The sequence below is a fragment of the Cervus elaphus genome, chromosome 9 (genome assembly GCF_910594005.1).
Source record: "Cervus elaphus chromosome 9, mCerEla1.1, whole genome shotgun sequence".
In the NCBI taxonomy this organism is placed as follows: Eukaryota; Metazoa; Chordata; class Mammalia; order Artiodactyla; family Cervidae; genus Cervus; species Cervus elaphus.
In genome coordinates this window covers 66,324,893-66,339,144 of record NC_057823.1, presented here as the reverse complement: position 1 = coordinate 66,339,144, position 14,252 = coordinate 66,324,893, and the positions used below count along the sequence as shown (strand labels likewise).

The window sequence follows — 14,252 nt, the reverse complement described above, 5'->3', positions numbered from 1 at the left end:
GAGTTTACTGAAACTCATATCCATTGAGTCGGTGATGCCATCCAACCGTCTCATCCTCTGTCGTCCCCTTCTCCTGCCTTCAATCTTTCCCAGCATCAGGGTCTTTTCAAATGAGTCAGCTCTTCCTATCAGGTATCCAAAGTATTGGAGTTTCAGCTTCAACATCAGTCCTTCCAATGAATATTCAGGACTGATTTCCTTTATGTTTTAGAAATGCATAATGTATCATATAATGTATGATGTATCATATACTCTATGGTCTAGGATGTATGATATATATAAATCTATCTTTCTAGCTTTATGCCTCCCCATCATTATCCTCATAAAAACTACTTCCGGTATCTGTCCGCATTCCACACTGTCATACCTCAGACCTTTGAACTTTCCTTTGTGTTGTTTCCACTCCCTGGAATTCTCTCATTGGCGTCTTGATCTGTCAAAATCCTAAGTGCCCTTGTGCTCGCTCTGGCAGCACATATACTAAAATTGGAACCATCCAGAGATGGTTCAGGGGCCCTGCTCAAGAATGACTCCCAAATTTATGAAGCCTTCCATATTTTTTGGATATGCTCCAGTGTCTTGTAGTTTATAGGTCATGGGAACTTGAATTTGCATTCAACTGTTATGTGAAAATTGTATAAATCTTAATTATGTTGGTTTGGTTCACAGTGCTTTTCAGGTAGTAGACCTTCTGTTTCTCTCTATATTCATTCTATTAATGGATATTCATTTCTCTAATTCATTGTATTCGTGGATATTCATTCTATTAATATCCTTCTATTTCTCTGTATATTCATTCTATTAATTTTTGAGTGTTTTATATTGAAACTCCAACTAAAAATCTTAGTTTATCACTTAAAAAAATAATTGTAATATATAGTGGATCCATATGTAACCTTGTTCAGTTTTTCCAAGTCTCCTGTAACTGTTATCATGCTTTCGTAATTAAAAAAAAAAAAATTAAAAAAAACCAAAGTCCTAAGTGCCCTTTAAGGCAGATGTTGCAAGTTCAGATGCCACAGAGGCTACTCAGGTAACATAAATGAATTATGGAGTTGGGTGGAGATTATGGGGATCTAGAGAGCACTACCCTGTCTAAAAGATCCCAGCAAATATTTGGCATGAACTAGTTTTTACCAAGTTGAATGTGGGCCCAGTGTTGTCAAATCTTTCGGTTTTACAAAGGAAGTTGGAGATTTCTGTTGAAGTCTGATATGAAGTATATGAAGTCTGATTTTTAAGTGTTAATAACACCAATTAGTATAAAAAAGTGTCAAACACTCCGCAGGCCAAACAAAAACCTCTGTAGGCTTGATTTGAAACTCAGAATCCCAGTTTATGATCACTGTTCTGTGCTTTTTTCAGGTATTTAAAGTTGAATGTTTTTTCCTGATCCTCGCATACTTTTCCTTGCTTCCTGTCCTTTAAAAATTTTCTGTGTACCTCAATTATAGTGCTATTTACAGCCTGCCTCAGTTGTTATTATGTCTCTCTTTTTTAGTGTGTTAGAAATGTTTTGATGGCATTGATGGATTGGGTCTAATTATGTGGTTAGATTGTGTGTGTGTGAGTTAGTCTCCTCTGACTCTCTGCAACCTCATGAACTGCCCCTGTGTCCATGGAATTCTCCAGCAAGAATACTGGGGTGGGTTGCCATTCCCTTCTCCAGGGGATCTTCCCAACACAGGGATTGAACCTGGGTCTCTTGCATTGCAGGCGGACTCTTTACCATCTGAGCCACCAGGGAAGCCCGTAGTTAGTATATATAGGTACAAGATATGTGCTTATACATATTTAAGGCCTGGGTGTGTGTATGTATGTGTGAAATGCATTTTTTTCCCTCCCCGGTGATACTTTGTTATCTCAGAAATCAGCATCTCCTGTTTGTAAATAGACCAATAATATCTTTGCCTTAATCACTAAAGATCTGTACTTCTGGAAGGAATTGAATTGGTTAACTTTGCTATTCAAAAGCTGGTGTGATGTAAATCTTATCCTGATAGCTGAAATTTCATAATCTTCTCTCTGAAAAATTGAGATAGGGATGATTAATAACTAATAAGGTTTTTAAAAAAATGTCAGTAAAAGAAAAAGTTAGTAAATTGGACTTCATTGAAACTAAAAAGTTTTGCTCTGTGGAAAACTATGAAGAGGTTGAAAAGATAAGCTACAAACTGGAATAAAATATTTACAAACCACATGTCTGACAAAGGACTTGAATTGAGCTCTCAAAACTTAACAGCAAAAAGAAAAATCCAATTATTGAGCAAAAGATAAAAATAGCTGTTTTGCTGAAGAGGATATACAGATGGCAAGCACATGAAAAGATGTTTAGTATCATTAGCCATTAGAGAAATGCAACATAAAGCTTAAACCCATATTAGCACACCTATATCAGAATGGTTCAAATAAAAAATAACACTGCCAAATGCTGATGAGAATAAAAAGAAACGATTTCTTGTATATTGCTGGTAGAAATGTAAAATAGTTCAGCTGCTTTGGTAAAGACTATGGCAGCTTCTTATAAAATTAATCATGCACTGGTCATTTATTCCAGGGAAATAAAAGCTTATATTCCCATAAAAACCTGTATATAAATGTTTATAGGCATTTTAGTTGTAATAGGCCTAAACTGGAAACAGCCCAGGCATCCTTCAACAGGTGAATGGTGAAACAAATGAGATGCATCCATACTAAGGAACACTACTCAGCAATAAGAAGGGAGAAACTACTGATGCAACAACTTGGGTGGATCTTGAGGGACTTTTGCTGAGTGGAAAAAACTCAAAAGGTTACATGCTGTACGATTGCATTTATCTAACATCTTGAAATGACAAAAGTATAGAGATGGAGAGTGTCAGTGATTACTGTGTGTTAGGAGGTGGATGGGAGTGGCTAAAGATAGCTAAAACACAAGGATCGTTGGAATTGAATTATTCTGTGTCCTGACTGTGGTAATGATTACATGAATCTGCGTATGATAAAATTTCATAGAAATAATTATACTTGTGTGAATGAGTGTAAAGTTGGTGAAATTTTGAGTTAGAGCAGGGGGTGGTATATATCGGTATCCTGGTTATGAAATGCTATAGTTACACAAACTGTTACCTTGGGGAAAATTGGGTGGAGTATATTAGAGCTCTATTATTTCTTACACCTGCACGTGACTTAGTGATAATCTCAAAAAGTTTAAACAAGTAACAAGGAAAAAAAAGCCTATAATTAATTTTTTGGGGTGGGGGGCTTTTCTTTTACCAGGCAATGATATAATCATGTCGAATAAAGATGATCTTGAGAATGCAGTGATAACTGAAGCAACTCCCATCCGTGAAGATGAGAACTGTGAGCCAGCCAAGAATTTTGAGTCAGTTGACCAAAGTGCCAAGTCAGAGAGTAAATCAGAACCTGTAGCTTCTACTCGGAAAAGACCAGAGTCCAAACCTTCCAGTGACCTTGCGACAGAAGTTCTCCCTGTTCAGGCATCACAGGCTGCAGGCAAAGTAGAGTATCTATTAAAACACTGAGATTAAAAAATGTTGGGGCTAAAAGGAATATGGAATCAATACCAAATTGGGATTATAATTATTTATTTCCTTTTATAACCATAAAACATTAAATTTTCTCAGTTCTATAAATGCTTATGAGTAGTTGCCTTTGCTATTTGATACTTACATGCAGGTAACATACGTCTGCCAGTCAGTACATTTCTTGAGCCACACAGTATGTGTTTGTTCAGCCATACTTTTGGCCAGTAATTAGATATCTTGTGTATGCACTCTGACTTTCCTCTAATTTTTCCATTTTTCTTTGCCTTTGATTTTTCTGGCTACTGGAAAAAATAGGAGACTGTTTCCAAAGATGTACCCCAGTCCGGATGGGGCTATTGGGGCAGTTGGGGCAAGTCCTTGCTCTCCTCAGCCTCAGCTACAGTAGCCACAGTAGGTAAGGTCATCATTTTGTTAATTTTTGTGTTTATTTTGCTACAGATCTGTGTTAAAAATGACTTTGTTAATCATTCTTCTTCCATGATTATGCAGAGACTTTATAGTTTGAGGATGCATTAGAATGATGGGCTGATTTATACTGCCACTAGAATTTGTAATTTTCGTTAGAAGGTTGACATTTAGGAATTATAAATATAAAGCTGTTATTTAGTGATAATCAATTTTTTTGGGGAAGAGATAAGGATAAACTCCCAAAGATCAGTTATATAAGGTCAAAGTAAAGTCTTGTAGTTGTAATGAATTTTAAAATCTGTGGGTTTAAATTTTGGTTTGTTTCTTAAGTTTTGGTGGCTAATTGCAAATAATATTCAAATATGAAATTGTTATCATTTTTCTCATCAGGACAAGGTATTTCAAATGTTATTGAGAAGGCAGAGACTTCCCTTGGAATCCCTAGTCCTAGTGAAATTTCAACAGAAGGCCAGTATGCAACAGGTCAGTGTATGGAAATGTTACAGCCTAGAATTATAGATTGAAATGGAATAGTTCAGCTCATTTCTTCAGTAGATGTTTATGGACTGTGATGTTCAGGGCATCATGGGACTGATGAGAAAGGAGACTTGAAATCTTTGACTGACAGAGATGTATGTCCTTTAACCACTTAGGTGTCTATTTTTCATTATTTATGCAAGGGGATGATATTTTATATTGCAGAGGACTGTTAAAAACATTAAATAAAACCATGAATGTAGAATGTAAAAATTGCCTAGCTTTTTGCTTGGCACAATTGAGTAAGAGTCTAAGAGTTAGCTGAATGTGAATCTGTTGTGGCTTGACAAAATGTTTTAATGTGTTAGTTTTGGTGTTGTTGCACTGTCACTAAAGTTTGGTTCATTTTTTTAAGCCTTTTTTTTTCTGTCCTTCAGTTTGCATAGTTTTTGTTGTGTCTTTGCTAATCTTTTCTTTTGCTGTGTCTAATGCTATTAAGTCCACACAATGACTTTTAAAAGGACCTGGGTTCCATCCCTGGGTTGGGAAGCTCCCCTGGAGGAAGGGAATGGCTACCCACTCCAGTATTCTGGCCTGGAGAATTTCATGGATAGAGGAGTCTGGCAGGTTACAGTCCGTGGGGTCACAAAGAGTTGGACACGACTGAATGATGTTCAGTTTCATTTTTATTATATTTTCAACTCTAGAAATTCCATTTGTTTCTTTTTCCTTTGAATTTTCCATTTCTTACCTTCTGATGTATTTATTTTAGTGTCCCTGTCTGCTAATACCGTCATCTCTGACATTTGAATCTTTTTCTATTGACTAGTATTTTTTCTTGGTTATGGATACATTTTTCATTTCTTTTACGCTGGAAATTAAAAATGTTACATAGTTGAGTGGATTTTGTTGTCTTTTAAAGGGAGTGAGTTTTGTTTGGAGGGCAGTGAAGATATTTGTAGCTCGTGTGCATGCTTAGTCACTCAGTCATGTCTGACTCTTTATGACTTCATGGACTGCAGTCTGCCAGGTTTCTCTGTCCATGGGGATTCTCCAGGCAAGAATACTGGAGTGGGTTGCCATGTCTTCTTCCAGAGGATCTTCCCAGCCCAGGGATTGAACCCAGGTCTCGCACATTGCAGGTGGATTATTTACCGTCTGAGCCACTGGAGAAGCCCAAGAATACTGGAGTGGGTAGCCTGTCCCTTCTTCAGGGGATCTTCCCGACCCAGGAATCGAACCGGGGCTTTCTGCATTGCCGGCAGATTCATTACCAGCTGATCTACCAGGGAAACCCATTTGTAGATTAGGTTGTTCTTTTTGAGACTTCATTTTAAGCTAATAGGGTGAATCTAGGGTGGCCTTAAGTGCTAATTTAGCTTAGCTACTAAGCCTCTGACCCTTCTGAGGTTTCTATCTAATTTCTAGGTGTTTAACTAGGTCTGTCTACTTGATTGGTTGGAAGTCAAATATCTCTCAGCCTAGCATGAGCTTTGGGCATTGTTTAGTTTACAGCTTCATGGTCATTCTTTGCCCAGTATCATAGAGTCTTCCAATATAAGAATAGCTTAGTATTCAGCCAAAGACTCAAGGGCACACCTGTGTAGATAGCTGTAAATCTTTACTTCTGTAGCTCCCTCCTCTCCAGTACAGTAAAGTCTGAAGATATTGTGGGTTCAGTCTCAGACCACTTCAATAAAGTGAATATTGCAATAAAGCGAGTCTCACAAATTTTTTTTTAATTTTTCAAGCATATGTAAAAATTTATACTGTTATAACCTATTAAGTGTATAGTAGCATATCTTTAAAAAAGTGTACATACCTTAATTAAAAAATACTTCATTAATGAAAAATACTAACCGTTAATCTGACAATGGAGGGTTGCACAAACCTTGTTTGTTAAAAAAAAAAAAAGCATTATCTGAAGAGTGCAGTAAAGTGCAATAAAATGAGGTATACTTGTACTCTGACCTGCAAATTCCCAGGTGCTTCAGCTTTCCTGGCCTCCCGCCTGTTTCTTCCACTTAGTAAGACTACTATGTTCTGCTTGGGTTTCCCTTCCTTGTGCTGCGATCTGGAAAGCAAACCAATCAGAATTCTCTTCATTTTTTTCTTTTCTCTCCTGAACCATAGTCCAGTATAGTCTGTTGTCTAGTATCTGGAGATAATTGTTCTTTATATTTTGTCCACTTTTCTAGATGCTGTGGTAGGAGGGCAAGTCTGACGTCAGATAATCCATCATAAAGTGAAGTCGCTCAGTCGTGTCCGACTCTTTGCGACCGCATAGACTGTAGCCCACCAGGCTCCTCCATCCATGGAGTGCTCTAGGCAAGAGTACTGGAGTGGGTTGCTATTTCCTTCTCCAGGGGATCTTCCCAACCCAGGGATCGAACCCGGGTCTCCCGCATTGTGGGCAGATGCTTTACTGTCTGAGCCACCAGGGAGCCCATCATAGTTGGAAGCAAAAGTCTTCCCTACAGTAGATTATTTGTTGATCTCCTATAAGAGATTTTAGTGTTACTAGTACAGATTAAAAAAAAAGTCTCCGTAATGCATGTCTGAATCTTATGAAGAAGCGTAATTTTCTAGGATAAAGTTTAAAACAGCCTGGATTTTTTAAAAAAAATCAGATTTATTGAGTTAATAATTTACATAAAGTTCACTCTCTTTAGGTATAGTCATCCCCTAATATCCATGGGGATTGGTTCCAGGAGCCCTCCAGTGGATACCAAAATCTTCAGATGCTCAAGTCCTTTATATAAAATGAGTATCCACAGGTTTGACATCTACAGAACAGAGGGCCAGCTTTTTATAGTTTTATGTATTTTGACAAACATACAGTCCTCTTTACACTGTGTAATCATAGTCCATTGTGATTATTCAGATATAGAATATTTCCTATATCTGTATATACAGGACACAAGAATATTTTTACCACCCCCCATACCCCTTTGTAGTCACTCCCCTCCACCAGGTCTTCAATCTCAGTGACACTGATCTTTTTTCTGACCCTGTGGTTTTACCTTGTGCAGAAAATCATGTTGTCTCTTATGTATAGTCAGTAGGTTGTTCGAAAGACTGGATTTTGTTTTGAAATAAAAATGAAAAAAAGTTGCCTTAGCTTTTATTTTAAATAGGCAAATGGTTTAAAATGCTTGAAAAATGCTAAGGCCTTGTATGTTGGAAGTAAGATCCGATTTTTAAAAATTCATATAGATGCTAATAAAGCAAACTTGTTTATGGACTGTCCATATTTACACATCCCTTCCCTACTATAGGAGAGACAAATGCCAAAGAGAATGGAAACTCCTCTCCAATGAGTGGGCCGTTTGGGGTGTTCTCGACCATCTCTACTGCTGTTCAGAGCACAGTGAGTAAAAATTGCCAAGGTGGCCTGCTTCCTTCCATGATTATAATGGGTTTTGTCTCTCTTTCTTTCTTTTTCCTTAAAAGTCTTGGGGACTCATTACTCTTATGGGAGTTCAAATTGCTGAAGATCATTCACTTTGATCTTAAGTGTAGAGTGAGAGCTACTTGAAAAACTTAGAAGTAAAAGAGGGAGGAGGAGATGGGAATGTACATAATATTTTATGGACTAAGAATTCTTAGTTTGTTGGTCCTAGAAAAACCTCTCTGCTTTACAAAAATATTTTTCTCATAATTACATCTTTTAAATGAAGGGAAAATGAAATGTTTATGATGAATACTTATAAAGCCATGGATGATTAGAAACATTTTTGAAAGGATTATATAAGAAGCTTAATATCTCCTGCATGACAATAGCTAGTACTTTTTATTTTAACTTTTTATTTAGTATAACCTATATTCAGAAAAATGAAATCATAAGTGTTCAGTTTTAATTTGCACAATGTGAACATATTCAGACTAAGAAACAACATGGTGGTATATCAGATGTCTCCCCTGTGCTGTCTCCCTGTCTTCTCTACCTCCCTCTCTTGCTGTCTAAGGTAGCTACAATTCTGTCTTCTACCAACATACAGTAATTTTGCTTGTTATATAAAGAATCATAAAAAATGTACTCTATTGTATCTGGTTTCTTTCATTCATTATTATGTTTGTATAATTTATTCATGGTATGGCTGTGTGGTGTATTCCATTTTCTTTGTTGTGTTTCATTGAGTGACTGTGTAACACTCATTCCAGAGTTGGTAAGTGTTGAGGTAGTTTTCAGCTTTTAGCTTTTATAATAGTACTCCTGTGAGCATTCTTGTATGTCTTTTGATGAACCTCTACACATTTTTTTGAGTCTTTAACCATGGGTAGAGTTGCTAGGTCATAGGATATTCATATATTCAGACATACTCATTGTTTTCCAAAGTGAGTATACTGCTTTACATTCCCATAAGTGCAGTATGATTGTTTTAGTTGCCTCACTTTCTTGCCAGTTGGTATTGTTATCCACTATTTAACATGATCAAAACATGCAGGTGTCTTTCTTCAACGTTATTGTGACAAGGTTGCATGTGTTTCCTAGGGAAAGAGTGTTATCAGTGGGGGTTTGGATGCCTTAGAATTCATTGGAAAAAAGACAATGGATGTAATAGCAGAAGGGGATCCTGGATTTAAAAGAACCAAGGGTCTGATGAACCGGACTTCCACACTGTCTCAGGTACTATTTGCATTTATCTGTTTACTTTCTGTTTCTATTTTGATCTGTATTTTTGCCTGTGTTAACTTGGGACCTTGTTAGTATTTCCTTTTGAGGACTTTTTAGTGAATTTTTTTTAAGTTAAGGTTTTTTTTTGTTTTTTTTTGTTTTTTTGTTGGTGAGGGGATACACAGCTCTAATGCTTAGAAAAAATGTGCACTTCTTTTTTTTTTTGCCTCCTCTTTCCTTCCCTCAGAATGTCTTGTCAATGCAGTATAAGATGCCAAGCCCTTTTAGGGTTGTTTATTAGATTAACAGTAAAAAGCATGTTCAGAAAAACACTTGGTTCCTAGGGTGTTATTTACCCTGTGTAGGAGCAAATTATGTGATCATATTTTCCCTGCAGCTTCTGAGCCTTTCTGATTTGAATCACAGCTCCAGAATGAAAGAGCAGTGTTATTCATCTCAGTTTTGCTTCCCTCGACTTTCAAAACTCATCCTTAAGCTTTTGTTACTTGTTGCAGTAAAACGCCTCCACCTCTCTTTCAGGTTTTACGAGAGGCAAAGGAGAAAGAAGAACTATGGACTTCCAATGAGGTTACCATGGAAACAGACAAGAAAACTCATTATGGGCTACTCTTTGATGAATTTCAAGGCCTTTCACATCTAGAAGCTCTGGAGATGCTCTCTCGAGAAAGTGAAATAAAGGTAATTCCAGACCAAAAATTTCATCTGGGATAGTCTTTCAGTAAAAGCACACTGCATAGTCTCTTTTCCTTTCTTTGTGCAGTTGGAAAATGAAATGTATGTCAGGTAGAGGCTTGAGGCACTCTGAAAATACTGTGCCAAAACAAACAAACAAAATTAATATTTGAATTAATTGCTAGAAATAGAATGAGTCAAGTGTTGTTTCTCTAAATTTGTTAAAGACAAATGGACAGATTAATAAAGATGTCTTAATAGTACATCTATCATTTGTCCTTCATCTTATTCTTTTTTTCTTTTTATAAGTTTCTTTGGCTTAAAATGCCGATTTGGATTTAGTTATCTGTTAGCTTTTAATTGATTCAAGACTGTTTCATTTTCTCCTAATTTTTAAGCTGAGTTAAGCACTAATTTCTATAAATTTCTTGTTTATATTGTTTTTGACGAGATGAAGTGCATTCAGGCTGGTATGGCTGCAGTGGTTTATATTGTTTTTGGAAGCACAAATTCTCCCTATCTTTCATCTTGTGTTAAGGTTCTTAAGAGCTTGTGAATTGATAATTTTAATTTTACTATGATCTGTAACCTCTTCTGCATTTGAGAATGTTTTTCTTTTTCATGCTTATTATCTTGTATCAATTCAGGTGAAATCTATTCTTAATTCTCTAAGTGGAGAAGAATTAGAGACTCTAAAACTTGAATTGGAGCAACTCAAAGAAGCATTTTCCCTAGCAGAGTTCTGTGAAGAAGAGGAGGAAGAGAAGAAAGGTAATATGGAAATCCAGCATTTGAGTGGAAAGGATGTAGTGTGTTTATGTGCAGTACATATGTAGATATCAGTACATATATAATCATCATATGTCCTAAATATTTTATACTAGTCTTGCAAAAGTATAATTTTTCCTTGGAACTTTATGTACCTTTGAAACTAGCTTCTGAAGTAAGTACAGGGTACCTTGTTGGCTATTTATCAAAGAACTTGAGCATGGCAGCAAATGGTCTACGTATTGTATTAGAACTGACTTATGAGGAAACTCTATATCATCAAGGTCAGCTTTTAATATCTGGGAAAATAAGTGGGACTTTCTGCATAGCCCTGTGGCATTAGAGTCCATATGTATTACTGTTCATTCCAAGTGAAGGCAAGAAGATATTGGTCATCAGGATGTACAGAGATACTGAAGAATGCACTGCAGAGATCTATCACAGAAAACAAGTCACTATTTTAGAAATATAGGACAGTAAGGTATGGGGGTTTGGCACTACAGAATGGCAAAGAATAATAGCATTGATAGATCTCAAGTCTTTTACAAATCTCTAACTTTTGCCATTAGGTTTTTTTAACCTGCAGATTGGGAGTGTTACAAGGTTTGGGGCAAGGCACAATATGCCCTGTCTCAATGTAAGCTGATAGCATAGATTTTTTTTCTTCTATGGCCTTCTGCCTGATGGGGTATTAATTAATGAATATTGGGCAGGGATTTATTCTGGTTTGTGGTAATTTTAATGGGTGATGTAGAATATATTTTATTTATTTTTAATTGGAGGATAATTGCTTTACAATGTTGTGTTGGTTTCTGCCATACATCAACATGAATCAGCCATAGGTATACACATGTCCCCTCCTGTCTCCCACCCATCCCACTCTAGGTTATCCCAGAGCCCTGTGTATACCACATCTTCTTAAACCAATCATCTGGTTATATAATATCTTGCTAAATAGATAATATTTATATAATATCTTACTCTGTGTAAAGAGTCCTGATACAAAATGGTCCTTAAATATGAATTTTTAAAGCTGTCTTGACACATTGAGAAGACAGTAAGCATGGTAGATAAAAGGATGGATTTTGGAGTTAGACGTGGTTTCTAAATCAAGATCTGCCATTTATTAAGCCTTGTGACTTTGGGAAGTTACTTAACCCTGAGCTTCTGTTTCCTCAACTGTAAGTAGAGGTGGCTAATCTCTCAGTTTGTTATAAGGACTAAATGAAATGTTATGTTTAATGTGTGGCTCATAGTAAACACTCAACAAATGGTAGCTATTGTTTTCATTATTAGAATGGCATAAGTAAATAAATAAAGATCTTCATTTTCAAAGTCTCACTTAGCAGGAAACCTATAAATTGATTTTTGATTTGCTTAAGTTGCTCCATTATTCCTACATGCCCTGGTGTGATAATCCCTGATTATTTTATGAACTTAATTTAGGCTATTTGTACATAATACCATTAACAGTATTTGTTTAATTTAGTCAACATCTCACTTTGTATAGCAATCAGAAATCCTGATTTTAAGTACCATTCAGAAGACTCTAGGGAATTTCTAAACAGATGGATTTGTGTCTATGATATTTTTATTCCTTACCTGTTGGCCAGATATCAGGATTCTGCAAAGACAGCATTGGAGTGCTGCATGCCACCTTTTCCAACAGGCCTCCCTAGTGATTCTGGTTGAGAATGCAACACTGACCTTGGTATTTATTTCTCAGTGAAGTTTAAAAAAAAAAAGTGATGGTAGGATAGGGGAGAGAAAACCACAGATCAGCATCTGGTGATGTTGATCGTCTTCAGTTTCTGTCAGCATCCTTAGCCTTTGCCCTTCTATCTTACGTACCCGATCCCTTCATTTTTGTAGGAGACTTCTGCTTGTGGTGCCAGCCTCTCTTCTGAGTCTCCCCAAAGCACCAACCCTGTCTTCCTTTTGTCTTTGCATACTTTTGTTCTAATGTAACAACTGCTTTTTAAGCTCAAATTGATGGGGAGTACATGACAAAGATCTCCATTACCCCCCCCCCCGTATTTTATCTTTATAAAAAATACTCATTTGTTTTATTTTTTAGATTCCACATATAAGTGATAACATAGTTTTTATCTTTTTCTGTTTCACTTATTTCACTAAGCCTAATACCAACATTTTTTGATTAATCTTCAGCAGTAAAAGTTTTTTGAGCACTTAGACCCTATATATATATATATATTTGAATGTGTATAAATTATAAACGTGTACTACCATAATAATACATTATTTACATTCTAAAGTGTATCCTAGAAAAGAACTTCTTAAAGAGTGAGAAATATATATGGAATTTAGAAAGATGGTAACGATAACCCTATATGCAAAACAGAAAAAGAGACACAGATGTACAGAACAGAATTTTGGACTCTGTGGGAGAAGGCGAGGGTGGGATGTTTCGAGAGAACAGCATCGAAACATGTATATTATCTAGGATGAAACAGATGACCAGCCCAGGCTGGATGCACGATACAAGTGCTCAGGCCTGGTGCACTGGGAAGACCCAGAGGAATCGGGTGGAGAGGGAGGTGGGAGGGGGGATCCGGATGGGGAATACATGTAAATCCATGGCTGATTCATGTCAATGTATGGCAAAAACCACTACAATACTGTAAAGTAATTAGCCTCCGACTAATAAAAATAAATGAAAAAAAAGATAAATGGCTATAAATAGAAGTCATTTTTTTCCCCTCCTACACTTTATCAGATTATTTTATAAACTCTTTGAGATGCTTGCATCCCACTTGAATGAACATTCATCCCTTGATCCCAAATAATTTAGAGCTTTGCTGGGAAAATAAAATGTCCTGCTAAGAGTCAGATTTTTAGTAGGATATGATTAGAAGTTGTTTAGACAAGGTACAAAGGTCACAGTTGTATCGTTGAGTGAGATCAATTTTTCCCAAACTGTGTTATACCTGGGATCACTAAACCATTTGAATGTTCTGCCTGGAATCCCAAGGGAGGACAAAAGAATAGCAGATAGACAAGAATCAAGGCAGATTTTCTTCCCCTTAAGGATTTTGGGGATAAAAGCAGGTATGAAGCAGTAATAATTTGCTTTGGTAACCATGAACTAGTGACTGAGAGATCCATAGATTGTAAGTGCTGGGAGATTTCTGTATACAAGAGTTCTCTCTGTAGTCTTTGGTGCAGAAAACACTTGGACTGTGATTCAAAGAGGAAATTGGCTAGGATTTAGATGAATAGAGAGAAACAGCATTTCCTGTCATTTGTTGGGATGTGTTGATTGTCTTTGATCTTGACTCACCTATTTGCTTGCATGTTTCTCAGGTATTAAGAATTCCATGTTCCACATCATTGCTCATCAAGCTTATTCCAGTAGCTTCCTCACCATCCTTCCAACATCCTAGAATCCTTTTTCCTCTTCCTTTCTTATTATCTACTATTATTCTTACCTGGTTTCTGGATTATTGCTTCAACCTTCCTGCCTTCCTTCATGTTTCTCTTTCATTCCATTCCCACCAGGAAGCTAAAGTGATCTTTCTAAAATTTTAATTGGATTTGCCTGTCTGTTTAAAATCATTCAGCAACTCCTCATTCTCTTTGTGAAAAGTTCTGAATTCTTCACCATGGTTTATAACATCCTTTAATACCTGAATCCTGCTTACTTTCCTAGCTTCATTCTATCCCTCTTCTCCTTCTTCCATCAGGACAAGCCCAATGTATAGAACTTCTTGCCATGCTTT

The 14,252-nt window shown here is 36.5% G+C and overlaps 1 protein-coding gene and 1 non-coding gene across 4 annotated transcripts in view; both read left to right on the top strand.

The window, feature by feature from the left end:
* FAM114A2 (family with sequence similarity 114 member A2) overlaps positions 1-14,252 on the top strand; it is a 35,968-nt gene that overhangs the window by 1,170 nt on the left and 20,546 nt on the right. For all 3 annotated transcript variants that reach the window (XM_043913366.1, XM_043913367.1, XM_043913365.1), the window contains exons 2-8: positions 3,259-3,500; positions 3,843-3,942; positions 4,347-4,439; positions 7,712-7,803; positions 8,929-9,063; positions 9,592-9,750; positions 10,392-10,515. In XM_043913366.1, coding sequence (XP_043769301.1) covers positions 3,273-3,500; positions 3,843-3,942; positions 4,347-4,439; positions 7,712-7,803; positions 8,929-9,063; positions 9,592-9,750; positions 10,392-10,515 — 931 coding nt within the window. In that variant the 5' untranslated portion in view covers positions 3,259-3,272. The remainder of the gene's footprint in view (positions 1-3,258; positions 3,501-3,842; positions 3,943-4,346; positions 4,440-7,711; positions 7,804-8,928; positions 9,064-9,591; positions 9,751-10,391; positions 10,516-14,252) is intronic.
* Positions 457-561, top strand: LOC122701132. Its single transcript, XR_006342979.1, has one exon. It is a non-coding gene; the product is annotated as a U6 spliceosomal RNA (small nuclear RNA).